This window comes from Diabrotica undecimpunctata, unplaced genomic scaffold, assembly GCF_040954645.1.
Source record: "Diabrotica undecimpunctata isolate CICGRU unplaced genomic scaffold, icDiaUnde3 ctg00001265.1, whole genome shotgun sequence".
Taxonomy (NCBI): domain Eukaryota; kingdom Metazoa; phylum Arthropoda; class Insecta; order Coleoptera; family Chrysomelidae; genus Diabrotica; species Diabrotica undecimpunctata.
In genome coordinates, this window is record NW_027313238.1 from 4594 (window position 1) to 22954 (window position 18361).

At 33.9% G+C, this 18361-nt stretch overlaps 1 protein-coding gene across 1 annotated transcript; it reads left to right on the plus strand.

Annotated features, from left to right (window-relative positions):
• The first annotated feature begins 1129 nt into the window (after positions 1–1129).
• LOC140431854 (tRNA endonuclease ANKZF1-like) lies at positions 1130–14140 on the plus strand. The gene is made up of 4 exons (XM_072519730.1): positions 1130–1308; positions 6459–6650; positions 6905–7047; positions 13856–14140. The coding sequence occupies exons 1-4, from the start codon at positions 1209–1211 to the stop codon at positions 14138–14140; spliced, it is 720 nt and encodes a 239-aa protein (XP_072375831.1). The 5' UTR covers positions 1130–1208.
• Positions 14141–18361: the final 4221 nt, after the last annotated feature.

Sequence of the window (18361 nt, forward strand, 5' to 3'; positions counted from 1 at the left end):
ATTAAAAGGCTTAATTCGTAAGATGCCTTCAAAATTTAAAGAAAATTAGTGGGAGAGGGGCCTATCTTGGGAGAGATTTTTTGAAACGTTATTTTTTTAAATAAATTATTTTTTTTTGTAATATTTCGATTATCCATTATAGAGTACAAATACTGTAAATTGTATACCTAGATTTTTATTTATCTATCTTTTCAAATAAAAATGTTATAGGTGAGTAAATGAAAATGATGAAGTTGCTTAATCTTTAATCTCGTTTTCCCAAAAGTAACGATTTTCGAGATGTGCCCTTTTAATACTAAGGGTGCGATATATATTCCAAAAGCGTAGTGAACAGTTTCGGCGATATGGTGTCCCCCTGGCGTACTCCACGTTGTATCGGGAATTTCTGGGTTTGACGATCACCCACTCTAACGCTGGCTGTTCCGTTTAATTATATTTATATACCGATAGTCAATTCGGCATTCTGTCAAGGCTTCCAACATTTTTTGTTGATTTACGGTGTCGAATGCCTTTTCATAGTCGACAAATATTAAAGCTAGTGGTTTATTATATTCAGTGCATTTTTCTATAAGATTTTTTATTACCAGTAGGTGATCGTTTGTTCCATAGCCTTTTCTAAAACCCGACTGTTCTATGGGCTGATAAAATTCCAATTTATTTTCTAGAGTGTATTACTTCATCATAATTTTCATGTACACTGTACATTATTATTACAAAATAAGTCAAATAATAAAAATAAATTTTATCTATTTCTCTATCTATCTATTTTATCTATTCCTTACAAATGATTGTATGTCACGTTTAAGTATAGATAATGTTTAATAATATGCATTGATAAACAAAAAAGCAATCAAGTAACGTCATACATTTTTTAACCTTTTTTAATAAAATAAATTAATTATTGGTAAAACATAATCTTTAGCCACTCAAAATATAACCTAAAACACGAAAACAAATTTTTAAGAAGTCGGTTTCAATTAATTGTGCAATATTTCATAGTTTTACAACTCTGGGTTTACTACACAACACACTGTTCCCCACACGCGTGCGACGACGTTTTTCTGTTCGATTAAAGATTAAATCATAGTATAAAAAAGAAGTGTGTGGTTTGTGGTTAAACTGTGATTAAATTCAGTTGTGAACAGAATTTTGTAACGGAGGTAGTAAAAAATTACTTTCTGTTTCAGAGTCTAACCAATCTTAAGAACATGGAGACTACTAGTGTATTTTCGGAGGCTTTTAAAAATATTATCGGTGATGTTATCACCACAGTACAGTTAGAAGGAAACGAGAAGGAAATTAAAAGAGGTGAGTGTTTTTAAATATTTAATTTTACTTTTGATTTGATTGCACAAGGTGATGCTAAATAATTTTCCAGGAACATATAGGGTGATTCAGAAATTTAGAAATAATGAAAAAAATTATATTGTAGTTTTAATAAAGTTGCGCATTTTATATAAGATGAAACTTTGGATATTTATATACAGGGTAGTTCAAAAAGTTTATTGGTTAGAGTCATTCTGAAGATTTATGAATGCGCTTATATAATTGACATCGATTAATGACAGCGGTAAATATAAGATGCAGAAAAGGCTTATAAAATAGCAGTATCCTGTAATAGATCCAAATTAGTAAGAACATTGATGGAAAAGTTTCAGTGTTATAATCCCTCCGCGGTTACTAAAACTTTCATTCTTTTTTTTGTATTTAAAGAAAATATCTTATCAACCAGCGACTACATAATAAGTAATGGATAATAATTTACGACTTATACAAAATATTTACAGATTTAAGATACTTTGTTATTTTTTTATAGTGCACATTTCATCTCACATAGCAAGATCTTATGTATCATCTGGTGAGCATTCACACATTATATCATTGATTGTGCCGGTGCTGTTTATCGCCTTAAAAATTAACTAAAGAAAGACGAAGCTCTGAATCATCTAATGAGCAGATGGTCAACTTCTGATGGGTGAGCTATTGGGAAACTTATAGGTTATTAAATTCTTCAACCTTTGATAGTAAGGGTTTGTCTTGCGGCATTTATTCATCATCATCAAGGTCTTTCATTCCTGATGAAATGTTTGCCGCTCTTACTTAGAGCTCTTTGATTCGCTTAGTGCGGTGAATCACTATACATTCTTCTTGTGAATTGTTAAAGTTTGTTCTATGACTTAGCTCTCGTTACAATTTTCTTCCACTCATTTCTCTATCGTTGTTATAGTCTGTTACTTCTCCGTTTTTAAATATTGGTATAATTCTGCCTTCTTTTCAAGCCTGGGGCATTTTTCTGCGTCCCATATTCTGACTATTAGATTGTAGATGATTGATGATTGTTAATAATTTTCCACCGTTTTCAATCAGATCATTGGGAATTTCATCGTAGCTAGGTGTTTTTTTCTGTTTAATTTTTTTAATGATGTGTAAATATTTATAATATGTTGGTATCCCTATTTCATTATTCCATGTCTTCCATTGCGCATTCTTCATCGCTGTCTTTGCATCTATATAGTTCCGTAAAGGTGGGTAAACATATGCGAGCCGAACGGTATACGTACCGTACGCGTACAGATCCTTGAAAAATATTCTACATCGTACTGATCGCATACTTATCTCGATCCATGGAAAGCGACAAACCAACAACGAACACACATGTGCGAAATGATTCATTTTATTTATAATTTGGGTACTGATTTATGTTCCTGTTTTTGCTTGTTTAACAAAAATAAAAATATGTACAATAATCAGTTTACTGTTTTCTCACGTCTCTCTAGGAAGGAACACGTCATTCACACAATGTCGATTTGATGACACAATAAAAATGTTCGCTGCGTCTAGTAAGCGCCGTCCAAACTGAAAGACGAGCTTCCTTTGAAGTCGTGAAATAAACCGCAACAATTTGGTTCGCGACGCGCGACGAGTCACGATGAAACAGTACGCAAGCGGTTTTTTCTGCCGTACACATTAACGAATATAGCGTTCGCATACCGTATGCATACCGTTTGGCTCGTATATGTGTACCGACCTTAAAGTGTATTTCCCATGATGTATTGTCAGTTTTAATCACTGGTCTGCATTTTCTTTGTTGAGCTTTTAGGTATCCAAATAATTTAGAGCTATCGTTATCGTTACTATTCTCTTCTAGGTCCTTTGACAACTCTTCCATCCACAAGCTTTTTTTTGTCTTTGCAACATTGGTCTGCTACTTTCTTTTTTTCTTTGTATTAATTTCGATGTTTTTCTTTAGTTGATATCCATTTATGCCTGGTTTGGTTTTTCTGTTTGATTTTTATTTCGCATTTTGTATCTAACCATTCTTTCCTTCTTTTTATTTCCCTCTGTCCTAGCTTTTCTTCAGCTGAATTCAAAATGGATTATTTTATATTTTTCCATATTTCCTCTGTGTTATTTGCTTCTGTTAGATTTTTCTTTAGGGTTTTCTAATATTCATATTCATATTCTTCTCTTAATTCCTGAACTCTTAACTTCTCCAAGTTCCATCTTCTTCCGTTTTATCTTGTTCTTATTGTTTTAATTACCTTCATTTTTATTTCTCCTATTACTAGCAATTGGTCTGTGTCTGCGTTGCTTCTCTATATGACTTCACGTCATGCATTATTGTTTTCCATTTTTTGGATATTATTATGTGATCTATCTGATTGCCCTCTGTTGTGCTAGGTATCAGTCATTTACTTTATATTCTCTTCTGTGCTTGAAGTTTGTGTTTATAATATAACTGTTTTTCTCTTGCTGCTAGATGACATAATTTTCTTCTGTTATTGTTTGTCTCGTCATGAATAGTTTCTTTTTCTTGTAGTGCCTATCTGTTGTGCTAGGTATCAGTCATTTACTTTATGTTCTCTTCTGTGCTTGAAGTTTGTGTTTATAATATAACTGTTTGCTCTTGCTGCTAGATGACATAAATTTCTTCTGTTATTGTTTGTCTCGTCATGAATAGTTTCTTTTTCTTGTAGTGCCTATCCGTTTCGTATATTGACGACCATCAATAGCAATCTGTATTTTGCAAACTACGGCTCTGAAAAGATTTGTGGTTGTTGTGTTAGATCACGTACGTAGATTTTTCAGCCAGGAAATTCTTCGCCTTCCTGGTCCTCGTTTTCCTTCTACTTTTCCTTGAAGAATTAATTGCAGCAACCCATATCTTTCGCTGTTCCTCATGATGTGACCGAGGTATTCGATTTTTGCTGTTTTTATTGTGGTTAACAATTCTTTTCCTTTTTGCATTCTGTTTCTGCTGCTTCCTGCTTTTGGTTTTCTTTACCTACTTTTGCATTCAAGTCGCCAACCATTAGTACTGTGTCATTTCTGGTTAATCTTTCATATAATTCTTCCAGTTCTTCATATAATTCAATTTTATCATTTTCTGGTGTATTTTTGCCATACACCGTGAATGATATTCGTCCATTTATAGCGTTGAATTCTATAAGTTTGTTCCGTATCTTGTTTTTGACCATAAATGTTCTACCATTTTTCCCGTGCTTGTTTTCTCGCGAGTAGCATACTTTGTAATTTTTCTCCCATTTTACTTCTTGTAGTGAAAGTATGTCGATTCTGTATCTATGCATTTCTCTTGCTACCTTTTCCATTTTCCCAATAATGTTTGAATGTTTCAGGTTCCTAGTTTTACTTTATTTTTCTTCTAGTTTTTTCTTTTTCCCTCTTTTTTTGTGTTTGATTCATTATCCTCTTTCAGTACTAGTTTCGTCATCATGTTTCCATCATCGTTTTCTTCAGCTTTATTTACAGTATCTTGGTCTTTTCTTTAACTATGGTTCTTTAGCTGTGGTTGTATGGTGATCTTTCAATATAATGTTCTTCCTCGAGGTTTTCCTTGAGATGTTTTAGTATTCACACCTTCGCCTTGTGTCTGCTTTCTTCTATATCCTAAGCTTTCTACAATCTATATTTTATCGTCTAGTTTAGTTTATTATAATTTAGCGATTCCTTTTCTCTTGCTTCCTTTAAGTGTTGTTTAAATATTCTCCTCTGGTCTTTTATCTTCCTGAAGTAATGTTCACTCAGGTAAGTGCCTGTTCCTTTTAGTTTTTTTGATTAATTTAATATTTATATTCTTTTGGTACCGCTTTTAAGTTCCAGTAGTAGATCTCGTGCTATTACCTTTTGGATATCAACGCGTTTTACATCTATTATGTCGGTATTATCGTTTAGTGGAATTTGTATTGTAGGTGCAATATTTTTTATACTAATTTTCATATCATTTTCTTGTTCACCTTCTATTTCTGTTACAGCATAGGTACCCTATAATATTTTTCAATCCTCCATCTTTACTTAACGGTAGGCACTCACCGCCTGATCCTTCTAAATCTTTCAGATTGGCTTTTATCCAATCTTAGAGATTAGAACTAGTCTAATACACTCTCGCGGATTTCTCCCACAATCCGGCAACGTCTTCTTCGTCTGCTTTTTACAGTTGTTTACACTACATGTTTGCTTATAGTTTCCACGTTTTACTCGTGATTTTCTGTTCACTGCACTTTTTCCTATCTCGATACTGCTTTCTGCGTATATACAGGATTCTTCACTACGAGCTTACACTATCTATATATCGTAAAATCATGCGAAAAATACTTAAACGATATTTTTATAAAAATTGGTTTATGAGTATTACGAGTTATGACAAACATTAAAGAAAACATTGTGACAGACATGCCACTTCCGGTTATACCGGAAGTAAACATCTACTGTGTTATTTTAAATGGAATACCCTATATATTACAGCATTTTTAGATTCTGCGTAAAATTCTAGACACAATTTTTATGAGGTACCATAAGTCGAAACATATTTTTTGAGCTATTCATCTTTTTCAAAAATTTTTGCAGAGTATTTAATTCGAACTCGATTTCGATATAAATTCCTGAAAGAACGTTACAATTGTACATTGTTACAGTTGTACCTATTCTTTGTGCGAAAAAGTTTTCAATACATTATGTTAGTAAATGGATGAGCTATTAACTTTGAAAAGTTTGTCTCTATCTGTCAAAATTTTTGAAAAAAGATGAATAACTAAAAAAATATAAAGTTTTGACATATAATACCTTAAGTTCGTCTAGAATTTTGACGCAGAATCTAAAAATGCAATAATATACAGGGTGTTTCATTTAAAATCTATATTTTTTTATTTAAAACCACTATTATTCGACTTTTCGTTCAAGCGAAATAATTTTCACGTGTACTACACACATTCTATTGCCATAAATTATTTCACTCGCTGTGTCATAAATTATTTCACTTTATTATTGATTGATTGATAACAAAATAATATGCTATAATTTTGCAATAGTTATTATTTAATAGTTTTGACTATATTTTTATAATTGGTCACTGTTTTAATTCCGTAAATGTTGGATTTTTGAAAAAGGAAATGTATATGGTCCATATTTTATATCTATACAGTACAGTTGTATTTTTTTAGATTCATCTCCAGCTGATGAATGGTCTTCGTCAAACGACAAAAAGTCCTGTTCTTATTGCCGCGTTCAATTTCCCGACAGTCAGGTTCAAAGAGAACATTACAAACTAGACTGGCACCGGTATAATTTGAAACAGTCTCTGTTTTCCAGACCACCAATCACGGAAGACGATTTTAGTATCAAAACTGGAACTGGTGAGTAGGCTTACAAATGATTTTTATATATGTACGTTTCTTAAATAACAATGCAAGAAATAATTTGGATAACACAGGTTTTTTAATTAAAAATATAAATTTTTTAATTCATTCTTTTAATACGATTTTGTAGTTATCCTTAGCTAGTTTTAACCCTTTTCCTAACCGCAACCAAAGCAATTGGATAAAATTGTTGATTTTTGAATATGTGAAGAAAAATATTTTTGTTGATTTTAAATACTGTGTTGTTACAGATGATTTATCCAGTATATCAGGATCAGACTCTGAAAAAGAAGACACACTCGACACATATGCCACTGCCCAAGGAAAAATATTCTTGAAAAACAAAAGCAACCAAGTTATGTCATTGTACAAATGCTTAATGTTAGACAGGAAGGTAAGTTTTAAGTTAAAATCAAAAGAAACCTTTATATCTACAGATGCCTTCGTTTTTCTTGTTCTCTCTTAAAAACTAGGAATATTTTTTGAAAAATATATATTATGTTCGTATAAAACACAATATTACAGACCCAAACTGTGAGCTACATGATCCTTGCTTAAATTGTTAAATAGAAAGGAGTTCTTCTTCTTCTTATGGTGCCTATCCGTTACGGATGTTGAACATTAACATGGCTATTCTGACTTTGTTGACTGCTGCCCTGAAAAGTCCGGTAGTGGTTAAGTTAAACCATTTTCGCAGGTTATGCAGCCAGGATATTCTTCTTCGTCCTGGACCTCTTTTCCCATGCACTTTACCTTGAAGTATGGTCCGAAGTAGGTTGTATCGTTGTTCATTGCGCATTATATGGGCCAGGTATTCTAGTTTGCGACGTTTTATGGTTATGACTAGTTCGCGCTCTTTACCCATTCTATGTAGTACTTCTTCGTTGGTAACTCTGTCTATCCAAGAAATCCTCAACATGCGTCTATAGCATCACATCTCAAATGCTTCGAGTCTCTTCAGTGATGCTTCAGTTAAGGTCCATGACTCCACGCCATATAAAAGAACGGAGAATGTGTAGCATTTTAATAAACGAACTTTTATTTCCAATTTTATATCGTGGCTGTTAAAGATTTTTTTCATTTTGACGAAAGCTGATCTTGCCTTCTCGATCCTTATCTTAATTTCCGTCGATTGGTCCCACTGTTCATTTAAGTTTGCACCCAGATAACAAAAGTTGGTGATTTGTGTTATAGGTTGTTGGTTAACTAGTAATTGGCCAGGTGGTATCCTATTTTTGCTTATAACCATGTATTTGGTTTTTTTGATGTTAAAATACGCGCTATCTCAGAGTTATGACCACGTATCATCAGCGTATCTTATGGTTGTTCATCGTTCTCCGTTTATAAGTATTCCCTCGGTCTATTGTCCCGTTTAGCGCTAGGTTCAGTAATGTGCTCTGGAATATGTATTGAACAATAATGGGGACAAGTATACATCCCTGTCGCACACACTCTTTTTATCTTTATGTCGTCTGTTAACTGATCCCCAACTCTAACAGCTGCAGTTTTGTTCGTAATAGATATTGTTTATTATACGGCGATCTCTGCTGTCTAAACCAATTGAATTTAATATTTTCATCGGTTCGTCATGTTTTATTCTAATCGAACGCTTTCTGGTAATCAACAAAACAGACATATATATCACAAATTCACGTCTCTACATCTTTGAAAGAGAACTTGTATTGCGAAAAGTGCCTCTCGAGTACCCAATGCATTCCTGAAGCCGAATTGTGTGTTTGTCATGTGTTTCTTCACACTTTTTATATATATTCTTTTATGTATAAGTTTTAAAAAAGTTTTCAGGAGATGGCTCATAAGGCTTATTATATCGATAATCTTCACATTTTTGGCATTGGGTTTTTTAGGGATTGTTATAAAAGTTGATCTTAGCCACTGTTGGGGTATTTTTCCACTTTGGTATTATATTGTTGAAGATCAAGGTAAGTCTTTTTACTTCGTCTTTATCCATAAGTTTCAAAAATTCTGAGTAGAAACTGGTCTGGTCCTGCGGCTCTTTCCCTCCTTAAATGTTTGTTTTATAGCAGCTTCTACTTCCGCTTCGAGAATAGGGTGGTCCGGTATCGTCATTTTTATTTTGTGTGATTGGTGACATTCCTATCGTCTCTCAAATGTTTGTTGTCACATATTTTCATCCATGTTGTTTTTGTTTCTTCAATATCAACTATTGGATTTCCTTGAGCGTCTGTTAAGTGGTCCCGGCCTTTTTGATTTATAGATGCCTGCTGCTTCTTTGATCTTTTTTGTGGGAGGTTGAACGAATCGTGTTTACGTTCCAATATCTCGATTTTCTTCACACTGTTCTGCCAGATTTCTATTTTTAGCTTCTCTGACAGGTTTTTTTATCTGTTTTGCCTAGAAATTTGGCATGCAACGTAGTCTTTCCGCTTGGATTCTCTTCTTTTGTCCATCATCTGTAAGTATAGCGTCGGTCATCGCATGGTTTTTTCTTTTCTGTCTTTTTCGGTTGCAGGTAATTGGTCTAATATTTCCTTCCCAAGTGTTTTCTAAGTGGTTTATTTCTGTGTCAACATCATTAACTAACTTCTGACTTTAGATATGTTGTTCTTCAGATATTTCCGTACTTCTTGCTTTATGTCATCATCTCTTAGTTGTTTGAGATCGTATCTTATTGGATTAGGTATGTGGATTTTTTTTAATTTTCAGACGAAACTTAGCGACAAGTGGGTTACGGTCTGACTTAAAAAAGAAAGAAAGAAGTTATTATATCACATTATTTTAAGTTGATCATAAACTTACTAACAGAAAGATTGTTACACTTTCCTATTAAAAATGATCCGGAATAACTGAGTTGCTTTATGTTGAAGCATAACAAATGCTTCTCCTCTAAAAGGAACTTAGGTATTTTGCAATTCTTCCCAGAACACCAATAAACCCGAGATTTGTTGATTTAATTGCGCTATAGAAAATTTTGTTTTTAAATGCTTCAACGACTTCGCCTGGCATTGAAAATTGTCGAGCTTTTGATTTTTAACTTTTGGAAGCATACAGAAATCAAGTCAACAACAATAGTCAAAAGGAAAAATCACTATTACACAGTTACATAAAAAGCTCATACAAACTTACATGTGGTGACTGCTCTAAAACTTACATCGGTCAAACTGGTAGAACCTTTAACACACGTATAGCAAAACATAAAATATTCAATAATAGAAAACCAGATTCTACGTATGTACTTCACCTTCTAGATCATTCTTTTAATGGCCAATTTCAAATTCTCCATACTCAAAATAAAGGCATTAAGCTATCTTTAGTAGAATCTATGGAAATTAATAAATTAAAATATACAGATGTAACTCTGAATGACCAAACTTGAGACAAACAGCTCTCCCCCCCTCAAACTTATTCATTTTAAAGGCTAAAAGTGTACAGGCATAATAAAAATAGATCACTTGAGAAAGGCACTCTGCCGTAACAGCGTGCAGTGATAATAAATTGTAATACATTTTGTGAAAGGGTAGAAAAATAAAAGTTTTTCAGTGATTTATTCTTACATAAAGAAATCATTAGGACTAAAGACTGAACTCCACGGATGGGACATCAATTCCACATTTTCGGTGGTCAAAGATTTTCCATCTGTGTTGTACTGTAAGAGGGTATATCCCAATGCAGAATTGATTCGGTGTTTTCATATCTTTATCTTTTGTTATGATCTTCAGTTAAATTGTGTGGAATCCAAGGCAGATATAATTTATTACACCTAAATAAGCATGTAAAATTTAATTTACTTGTTTCGAATTTATCATTTTTTCGTGCTGTATCAATGTTTGCTGCAGTTTTTGATATTGTCGGTCTACCTTCACAAAACTCATCACTAAGGCTACTGCCAACGAAATTTAAATTATTGATACCACCAAACACAATTGTTCTTGTCAGTGCCCCATTATCAAATGCATTCTAGTTCATTGATGCATTCATTTTCATTTTAATAAAAATCTTCACAATATAAATGTTTTTTTTAGAATATTGTTTACTCTAAATTTGAACTGATACTGTAATTGATCAGCTTTAATATTTTATCTTCAAAAGACACCTTTTGTTATTTTTGTACTCCATCTCATTACTAGCATAGTACATGCAGATATCTTCCGCTTATTAACTGCACCTGACCTTTAAGTGGTAGGTAATATTGGATAGAAAATTGACGTAGGTTAAAATAGTGTGGGATCCAAGAACTGATTCTTGAGAAATGACGTAGGTAACATCTAGACCTTTATTATAAACATTTATTGAGGGTAAGTTGTGTTCTACAAGTAAAATAATCTTCTAACTATTTACAGGTGGTTTCAAATATTTCCAACTTTTCCAGGATTATGGTTAGTAGTAGATTATGGTTTATAGTGCCAAATATTTTCTGCGAATCTACTATATACTAGTTGATAAGTTAAGCTGACGTGGTGCTGCTAGTTTGTTTGAAACCTTGTTGACCATTAAACTATGGATACATCGCTTGTATTCAGGTCTATTAGTTATTGGCACAAATGTAAAGAATTTTTAATGGGGTTAATAACTATTTATGTTATGTCCATTGTTTCGCCCATTTTTTATTATATTTATTTTGTCTAATCTGGATACATCGCTTATTTCTTTACTCCGTACTGAATCATATTATGGTTTAACACCCTTGAAACACAAACGATTCCTCGGTTAGAACAGCCATGAAGCTGAGCCGTCTCAGTTAAAGCTTCCCAATGCATTAATGTCTGCTGTATTTATGTTCTCCCAATCCAAAGACACTCCTTGCCATAACCGCACTTAAAGCACTTATCTCACAAATACCCATGCCCAGCCTAATAATAAATAATTCAATAGCCACAACCCAATGTCGGGATTAACAAATTTTAATACCAAACTAACTACTAATCGTAAGGACCTGTTATCAACAGAAAATTTAAACATTCTCTCAATGATGGTCGACCAACCAGATTTAAAGTACATGCTGGTATAACTTCGGCAATCGATCTATCGATTAGTGACCTAACTCTTTCAATCGCGCTTAACTGGGATCCTCTACCCTTGTTTATATGGGAGCTACCATTACCCAATATAACGTTTTCATATTTTCCGATAACATTACCTCTGAATACCAACCAGTCCGAAAATGGAAACTGAAACAAACGGCTAATTGGAATAAATACGCTGACATAGACCTACTACCATAGTGGAACACATAATTGTATAACGCAATCAAGAAATGTAAACCATCTTTCAACAAAATGGAAAAAACATAACAAGACTAACATCATTAAATACAAAAAACAAAACGCAATGAAATAGCTGATGCTTTTGCTACATATTTCAACAACACAAAATCATCACAGAAAAAAACAGGGTCGATTGTGAAGATAAAGATAATAGTCCATTTAATATCCCTTTAGCTTGTAGATATAAACTTAACTCTGCCCTTAATACTACAAGAAAAAATTAACAAAATAAAATTATACCATTAATTTCATTACAAATTTTCTTAAACAACGCATTTTCAACTACTGGCACATTTTCAATGAAACATTAAGCACATGGCAACTCTCAAGGGTCTCTAATAAGGGCAAACACTATTTTTAATTGCCATGAATAATATCTATACCATCATTGTTTCGTGGCAGATTATATGCTGATGATCTGGTGTTAATATCTTCAGGGAAAAAATATCTTCTCAGTTTCAGCGTCACTTACAAACCGCGCTTCACGAACTCTAAAACTGGTCGATGAAACCAGGGATTTCAGTTTTCACTCAGCAAATCAAAGTGGTTTGTTATTTTCAAAGAAACTAGATCCGATTAAAATACGGCACTAAGATTAGCCACAGAAGCATTGCCGGACCAGATCAATAGAAAGTTGGCGAGCAGGAAAATGGAGGGCCATCACTTAAATATAAAAGGATGACCTTACTCTCACATATGCATTTGCCGCTAATTCTAATTCGATCAATCCAGTTAGAAATAAAATATTCACTGATCGTTTTTAAAAACTTATATACTGAAAATAGGAACGTGAAACCACCACTCTACGAAACACTTAGGCAAACTCTCATGGCTTTACAAATTCCGATACCAAATACCGTATTTTCAAACTTCATAAGAATTCCCTCCTCGCTAGGACAAATAAGCATTTCTCAATCTTCCTTAAATATCTTTAGAAAGAACGATACTCCCTACTTCTTAATAAAAAATACCTTCATCAACAAATGATGATTAATATTTTTTAACTTCTATCACGTATACACAGACGCCTCTAAAATATCTATTGGAGTTTTGTGGCAGCTGTAGTTACTTCAAATATTATACTTGAGTATTAAACATACTATCCTTAAGCTGTATACATACGTGCGAGCTATATGCCATCGATCAAGACTCTCACTCATATTAAATACGAGTAATATATCCAAGGCAATGCTCTGTTATAATAATTACCGATTCCCTCAGTTCCACCAATACCATAAATCAACTTTTCACAACACATCCAATTGCTCTCCTAATTAAAATAGAACTAGCTACTATACAAAACAGCAACCATACTATAAAATGTCTATGAGTTCCTTCACACATTGGTCTTCAAGGAAATGAAGAAGCGGATCTCATTGCCCAACAAGCAAGAAAACAGTGAAACCGCGAGTGAAGTGAGAAATGTAGGGATAAATGACTTTAAATCATTTGTTAAAGTGAAGGTGCAACATTTGTGGGCAAAACCAGTGGGACAGTTCAACTTCAAAACTTCGCGAATTGAAAACATATTGTAAAACCGTTTCTTAACAACCCTATTTAAGCTCGATTCTCATCCCTCGTATTTTACCAGTGTCAGGTCTTCTTTCAGCTGAGTCTCATAATGTACATCATAATGAGATTCAATATATCCAGCATCAGAGATATTCGTTTAATCAAACTTTATATGCAATAGTTGCCTTTCCATTTATAATATGAAAAATTTAAAATGTATTGTCTGCATATATAGATTGCACGGTAACTTATTTATTTTAATACGTAATATGGTTAATTTAGTTTATTACTCTTATTCCTCCCAATAAAGCTTTCCTGAATATATCCTCCAATGATAGATTTAACACTTTTTGATGTATTCTGGTGAACGATTCTCTACTCATCACCATTTTTTAAATAGTTACGTTTTGCCTTATACTTTTTTGAGTCATTTTGGGTACTTTTCAGGAAGAAATCTCAGAAGAATGTCATCTTAAACCGTTTGAAAAACTGGTTGTAACCAACCAACAATGGACCATACTCATGCTTGGCAGGGGGGACACTTTGCTGGGGCTGTCTTCAAAGGCACCGAACCCATTTTACACAAGACATATCCATTGTTACACCGTCAGAGCCAGCCAGTGGTGGTTTCACAGGGGTGCTAGGGATAACAAGTCGGGTGGATCTCAACCTAAGAGCGCTGGCGCGTCTTTGAGAAGATATAACGAACAAGCTTTAGTGCAGTGGTATTAACAATTATTATTTGAATATGAATGAAAAATTGGTAATTAATTGTGATTACTTCCGTTCACATCTGTTAGCGTTATTCATAGTGATTGCAGAATTCATAATTAATCCAGAAAGTTCTGGAGGTCTGGAATCCAACATCCAAGGCGTTTCATTAAATTATGTTTCAGCATGTTTAAATCCATCGTGGGAAACGTGGAAAAACAGAAATAGAAAACAGCTCTTTAATTATGTATCGTGCCGCCGGACCCTACAACAGAGGTGTTTTATTTGGGGGAAGTACACCTTTGCTAGATAGAGCCAATCCTAAATTAAGAACCATTCCCTTTTCGACAAGAAGAGCCACTTTCACGGAATTAAAAAGGGTACATCAGTTAATTAACGACAGTAAATGTTTACGGTAAGTGTAATCAGTTTATTAATCTATTCAGTAACGTGGAATTATGATCTATTCGGCATACCTTTTTTTTTTAAGTTCTAAGTTTTTTATTCAAGCTACTTGGTACATCAATTTTATATATTTTAGAACAAAAAATAGTTGTTTCTGTAATTCAATACTTTTTGTAACCTTGAGTATTATTTAAAAGGTTTCCACATTGTTTAATTCTTTCGTGGACAAGATTGTCATTGACGGGATGATAGCTTTTCTAAAGAGATTCCAGTTACGATTTCTGATGGAATGCATTTAATGAACTTTTCTAAGCACGAAGTGTATTCATTTCGAATTACCTTTATTAAAGTTCCATCTAGGTATTGGCCTTCTTCCTCCTATGTACCATTTCTATTCAGGTTGGGGACCAGGTATGAGAAACTCTGTCTATTGTGAGCTTAGTTTTATAAAGATGTTTTCCGTGTAGTTCGGTTCAGTTTCTTTTATTCCTGAGTCACGAACTTATTCTTTCTTCCTGATACACAATTTTTTCGCTCGATTTAGTTTTAGTTCTTTAGTTGACGAATCTTGGTAATGTATCCTAGACTTCTGCTAAGTTAGTTCGTAGACGAACCGTTTGTGTCAACCTGTTTGATTTCATTCATTTCATTTTACTCGCAAACACAAAAATTGTTAAAAATTTGCACCTATATCCGTCAAGTACAGGAATCATTTGTTAATAATGGACATGTCCGATTTGTCATATTTATTTGGAAAAAGACTGTATGACTTGTACACACTTCTAAAATATAGGTCAAACTGGCAACAGGTGTATGTTTTCAAAAAACTTGATAGCGTGAAAAATTTCTATTAAAATCAGCTGAGTACTTTCGGCATATAACATGCCATCTTCAGAACTTGCTATAAGGAACAATACTTAAGAGAAATTTGTTTTTTTTACAATTGCAGTGATTAAAAACTTACAGGTTATAGGTTACAAATACCTCATGGAAGAGTGATTGTCGATACAAAATACACTAAAAATCATTAGAAGGCCAACGCCTCCGTTCACCTCTTATAATTATGGAGATCATCTTCGGTCTGGAATGACTAGTGCAGCGTCATTTCCCATAGCATAATTATTTGGATCTCCCTGTTTCCCCATCACCTTTGAAGTTCTGCTTGAATTATTTTCGTCCATTATTATAGACTGACAGATCTTTAATACGAAGTTCAACCACGATTTTTATCTCTTATGCCTTTTTGTGTACTGAAAATATCATATGAGATAAGCAAAAGAAAAAGAAAAACCTTAGAGTTTAACTGGGTTCGCTTTTCTGCAAATTGAATTTTCTGCAACTTTTTATAAGGTAAATTTTTTGTTTTCACGACCTGCCATTATGCCTTTTTTGCAGATTCCTTATCGTGGCACGAACAAACTTTTAAGTGGCATGAAGGAGAAAATCATGGACACTGACCTATTAACATTACATGTTTAGATCACAATTAAACACCCTTAGGACTTAGGACAGCCAGTAGCGTTTATACCAAAATTTAAAAAAAAATCAATACTCCCTTAGTCATTTCGTAAAATGACATAAGGGGAGAATTATCGTCGCAGCATATCCGATTTTTTTTACAAAAGAAATTTCAATTTTCACGCAAATTTTCTTAGGAAATCCCACAGTTTTTCACATATTTTAAGGGATAAAATCGCGGAGCCCGAACTATTGAAATTCCGACGGTCTAATATAATATAAATAGCAGTGGGCTTAATGAATCCTTGCTAGACTGTTAGTTTTCCTGTTTAGTTAGTTTAATCTTTGCCTGTATTCGATTATTGGAGTAGATGATATTTATTAGTATATCTCTTTTATATAATAGACTTATAGTATTGACAATCATCATCATCACCCAGCCCTTTGCGTCCACAGCTGGACATAGGCCTCCCTTATTTTTGTCCATTGTGCATCTTGAGCACTTTTCATCCAATTTCTTGACATTTTCTTGAGATCGTCAGTCCAACGAGTAGGGGACTACTCTACTTTTTTTTTGTCTAACCTCGGCCTTCACTCAAGCAATCTCTTCGTCCACCTTTCATCACTGATTCGGGCGACGTGTCCGGCTCAGTTCCATTTCAGTGTGGCAATTCGGGAAATTACATCGGTAACTTCTGTTCTTCGTCCTTAAGTCTTCATTTCTAACTCGGTCACGAAGCGATATACTGAGCATTGACCTTTCCATTTTCCTCTGAGCTATTTGCAGCGTTTTAGAAGTTGTAGTCGTCAATGTCAAAGTTTCGGCACCATAGGGTCATCACAGGCAACACACATTGGTCAAATGTCTTTGAGTTTTCCATAGGCTGCCCATGCTAGGTTAATTCTTCTTCGTAGTTCGCATGTTTGGTTGTCTCTTGTGATCTTTACTTCGTTGTCCAAGGTATATGTGTTTTTTCCACCAGCTCGATTTCGTTGTTGTCTCCAATATTGATATTTCCGCTAGGTACTAGGTTTCGTTATGAATTTTGTTTTGGAGATGTTTATTTAAACACCCAAACTGGCACACACTAACTGAAATTCATGTAGCATTGTACATATCTCCTTGAGGTTGTTTCGAGAACAAAACTATGTCGTCTGAGCGAATTTCAAATTTGTTAATCTTCTACCGTCGATGTTCAGGCCTTTCTCTTCCCAGTTAAGTTTTTTTACAAGCAGTACTCTAGTACTGCGGCAAACAGTTTAGGCGATAATGTATCACCCTGTCGGACTCCTCTGCAGATTGGGATATAATTCGTGTTTTATGTTGTTTCACAAACAGTTGCGTTCTTGTATGTTATTTTAAATTAACCTTGTGATATCGGTAGTCAATGCGGCATGCTTGTAGTGCTTTCCGAGGATTTTGTCAGAATTCTACCGTGTCAAAAGTCTTTATCGAAATCTACAAAAGCCAGAACGAGTGGGTCGATTGTATTCGATAGTCTTTTTCTATTACCGTTTTTAATACTCTGTAAGTGATTTATTTGTTTTAAAATCCGTTACAAAATCCCACTTGCTCTATTGGCTGGTAGAAATCCAGTTTTTTCTCAAGACGATTCGTTACTATTCTTGTAAGGAGTTTCTATAGAGTGACTAAGAAGACTTCTAGGTCTGTAGTTTTCTAATTCATGGGGATCTCCTTTTTTTGTACATAGAATTACCTCATCATTGTGCCATTTTGTCGGGTATACTACCGTCCAAAAGGCACATGTTAAAAAGGTTTTTTATTTTCTTAAGTAGGCAGGTGCCCCCGATTTGATTGCATCAGTAACCACACAATCTTTGCCTGGAGATTGGTTATTCTTAGTTTTCTGCCTTCTTAGGGACTAGTTTTATTGTCGTCTATTGTGACTTTCCGGTAGTAGTTCTGATCCTTGGTTGAAATTGCCTTTTTCCTTGTTATTATTTCTGTTACTGATCTGATCTCTCTGCTATTTGCTTTGTGTCTGCTTGTGTACAGCAATTTGTAGAAGTCTAAATAGTTTCCTTATTTAGAAGAAAAATTTATTTTTCCCTCTTTTTAAAACCCTTAAAATAGGAAAATCTATTTTAAGGGTTTCCTCTCTTTTGGTAGTGTAAGATGACCAATTTCTATCTTTAATCTTTATTATCTGCCTTGTCCCCGTATCTTAGTATTTTTCTTAATACTTTGCATACTTCTCAGTTGTTCTCAATGGTATGTTCAATTTGTTCTTGTTTGTATGTCTTGTCTAACGGCTTTGCGTATATTTCTTTGTTTATAATTTTTCTAAGTTCGTGCGGTTTTAGTTTGTTGTTGTTGAGAGAGATACGCGCTATCTCAGAGCTCTGAAGATAGCGCGT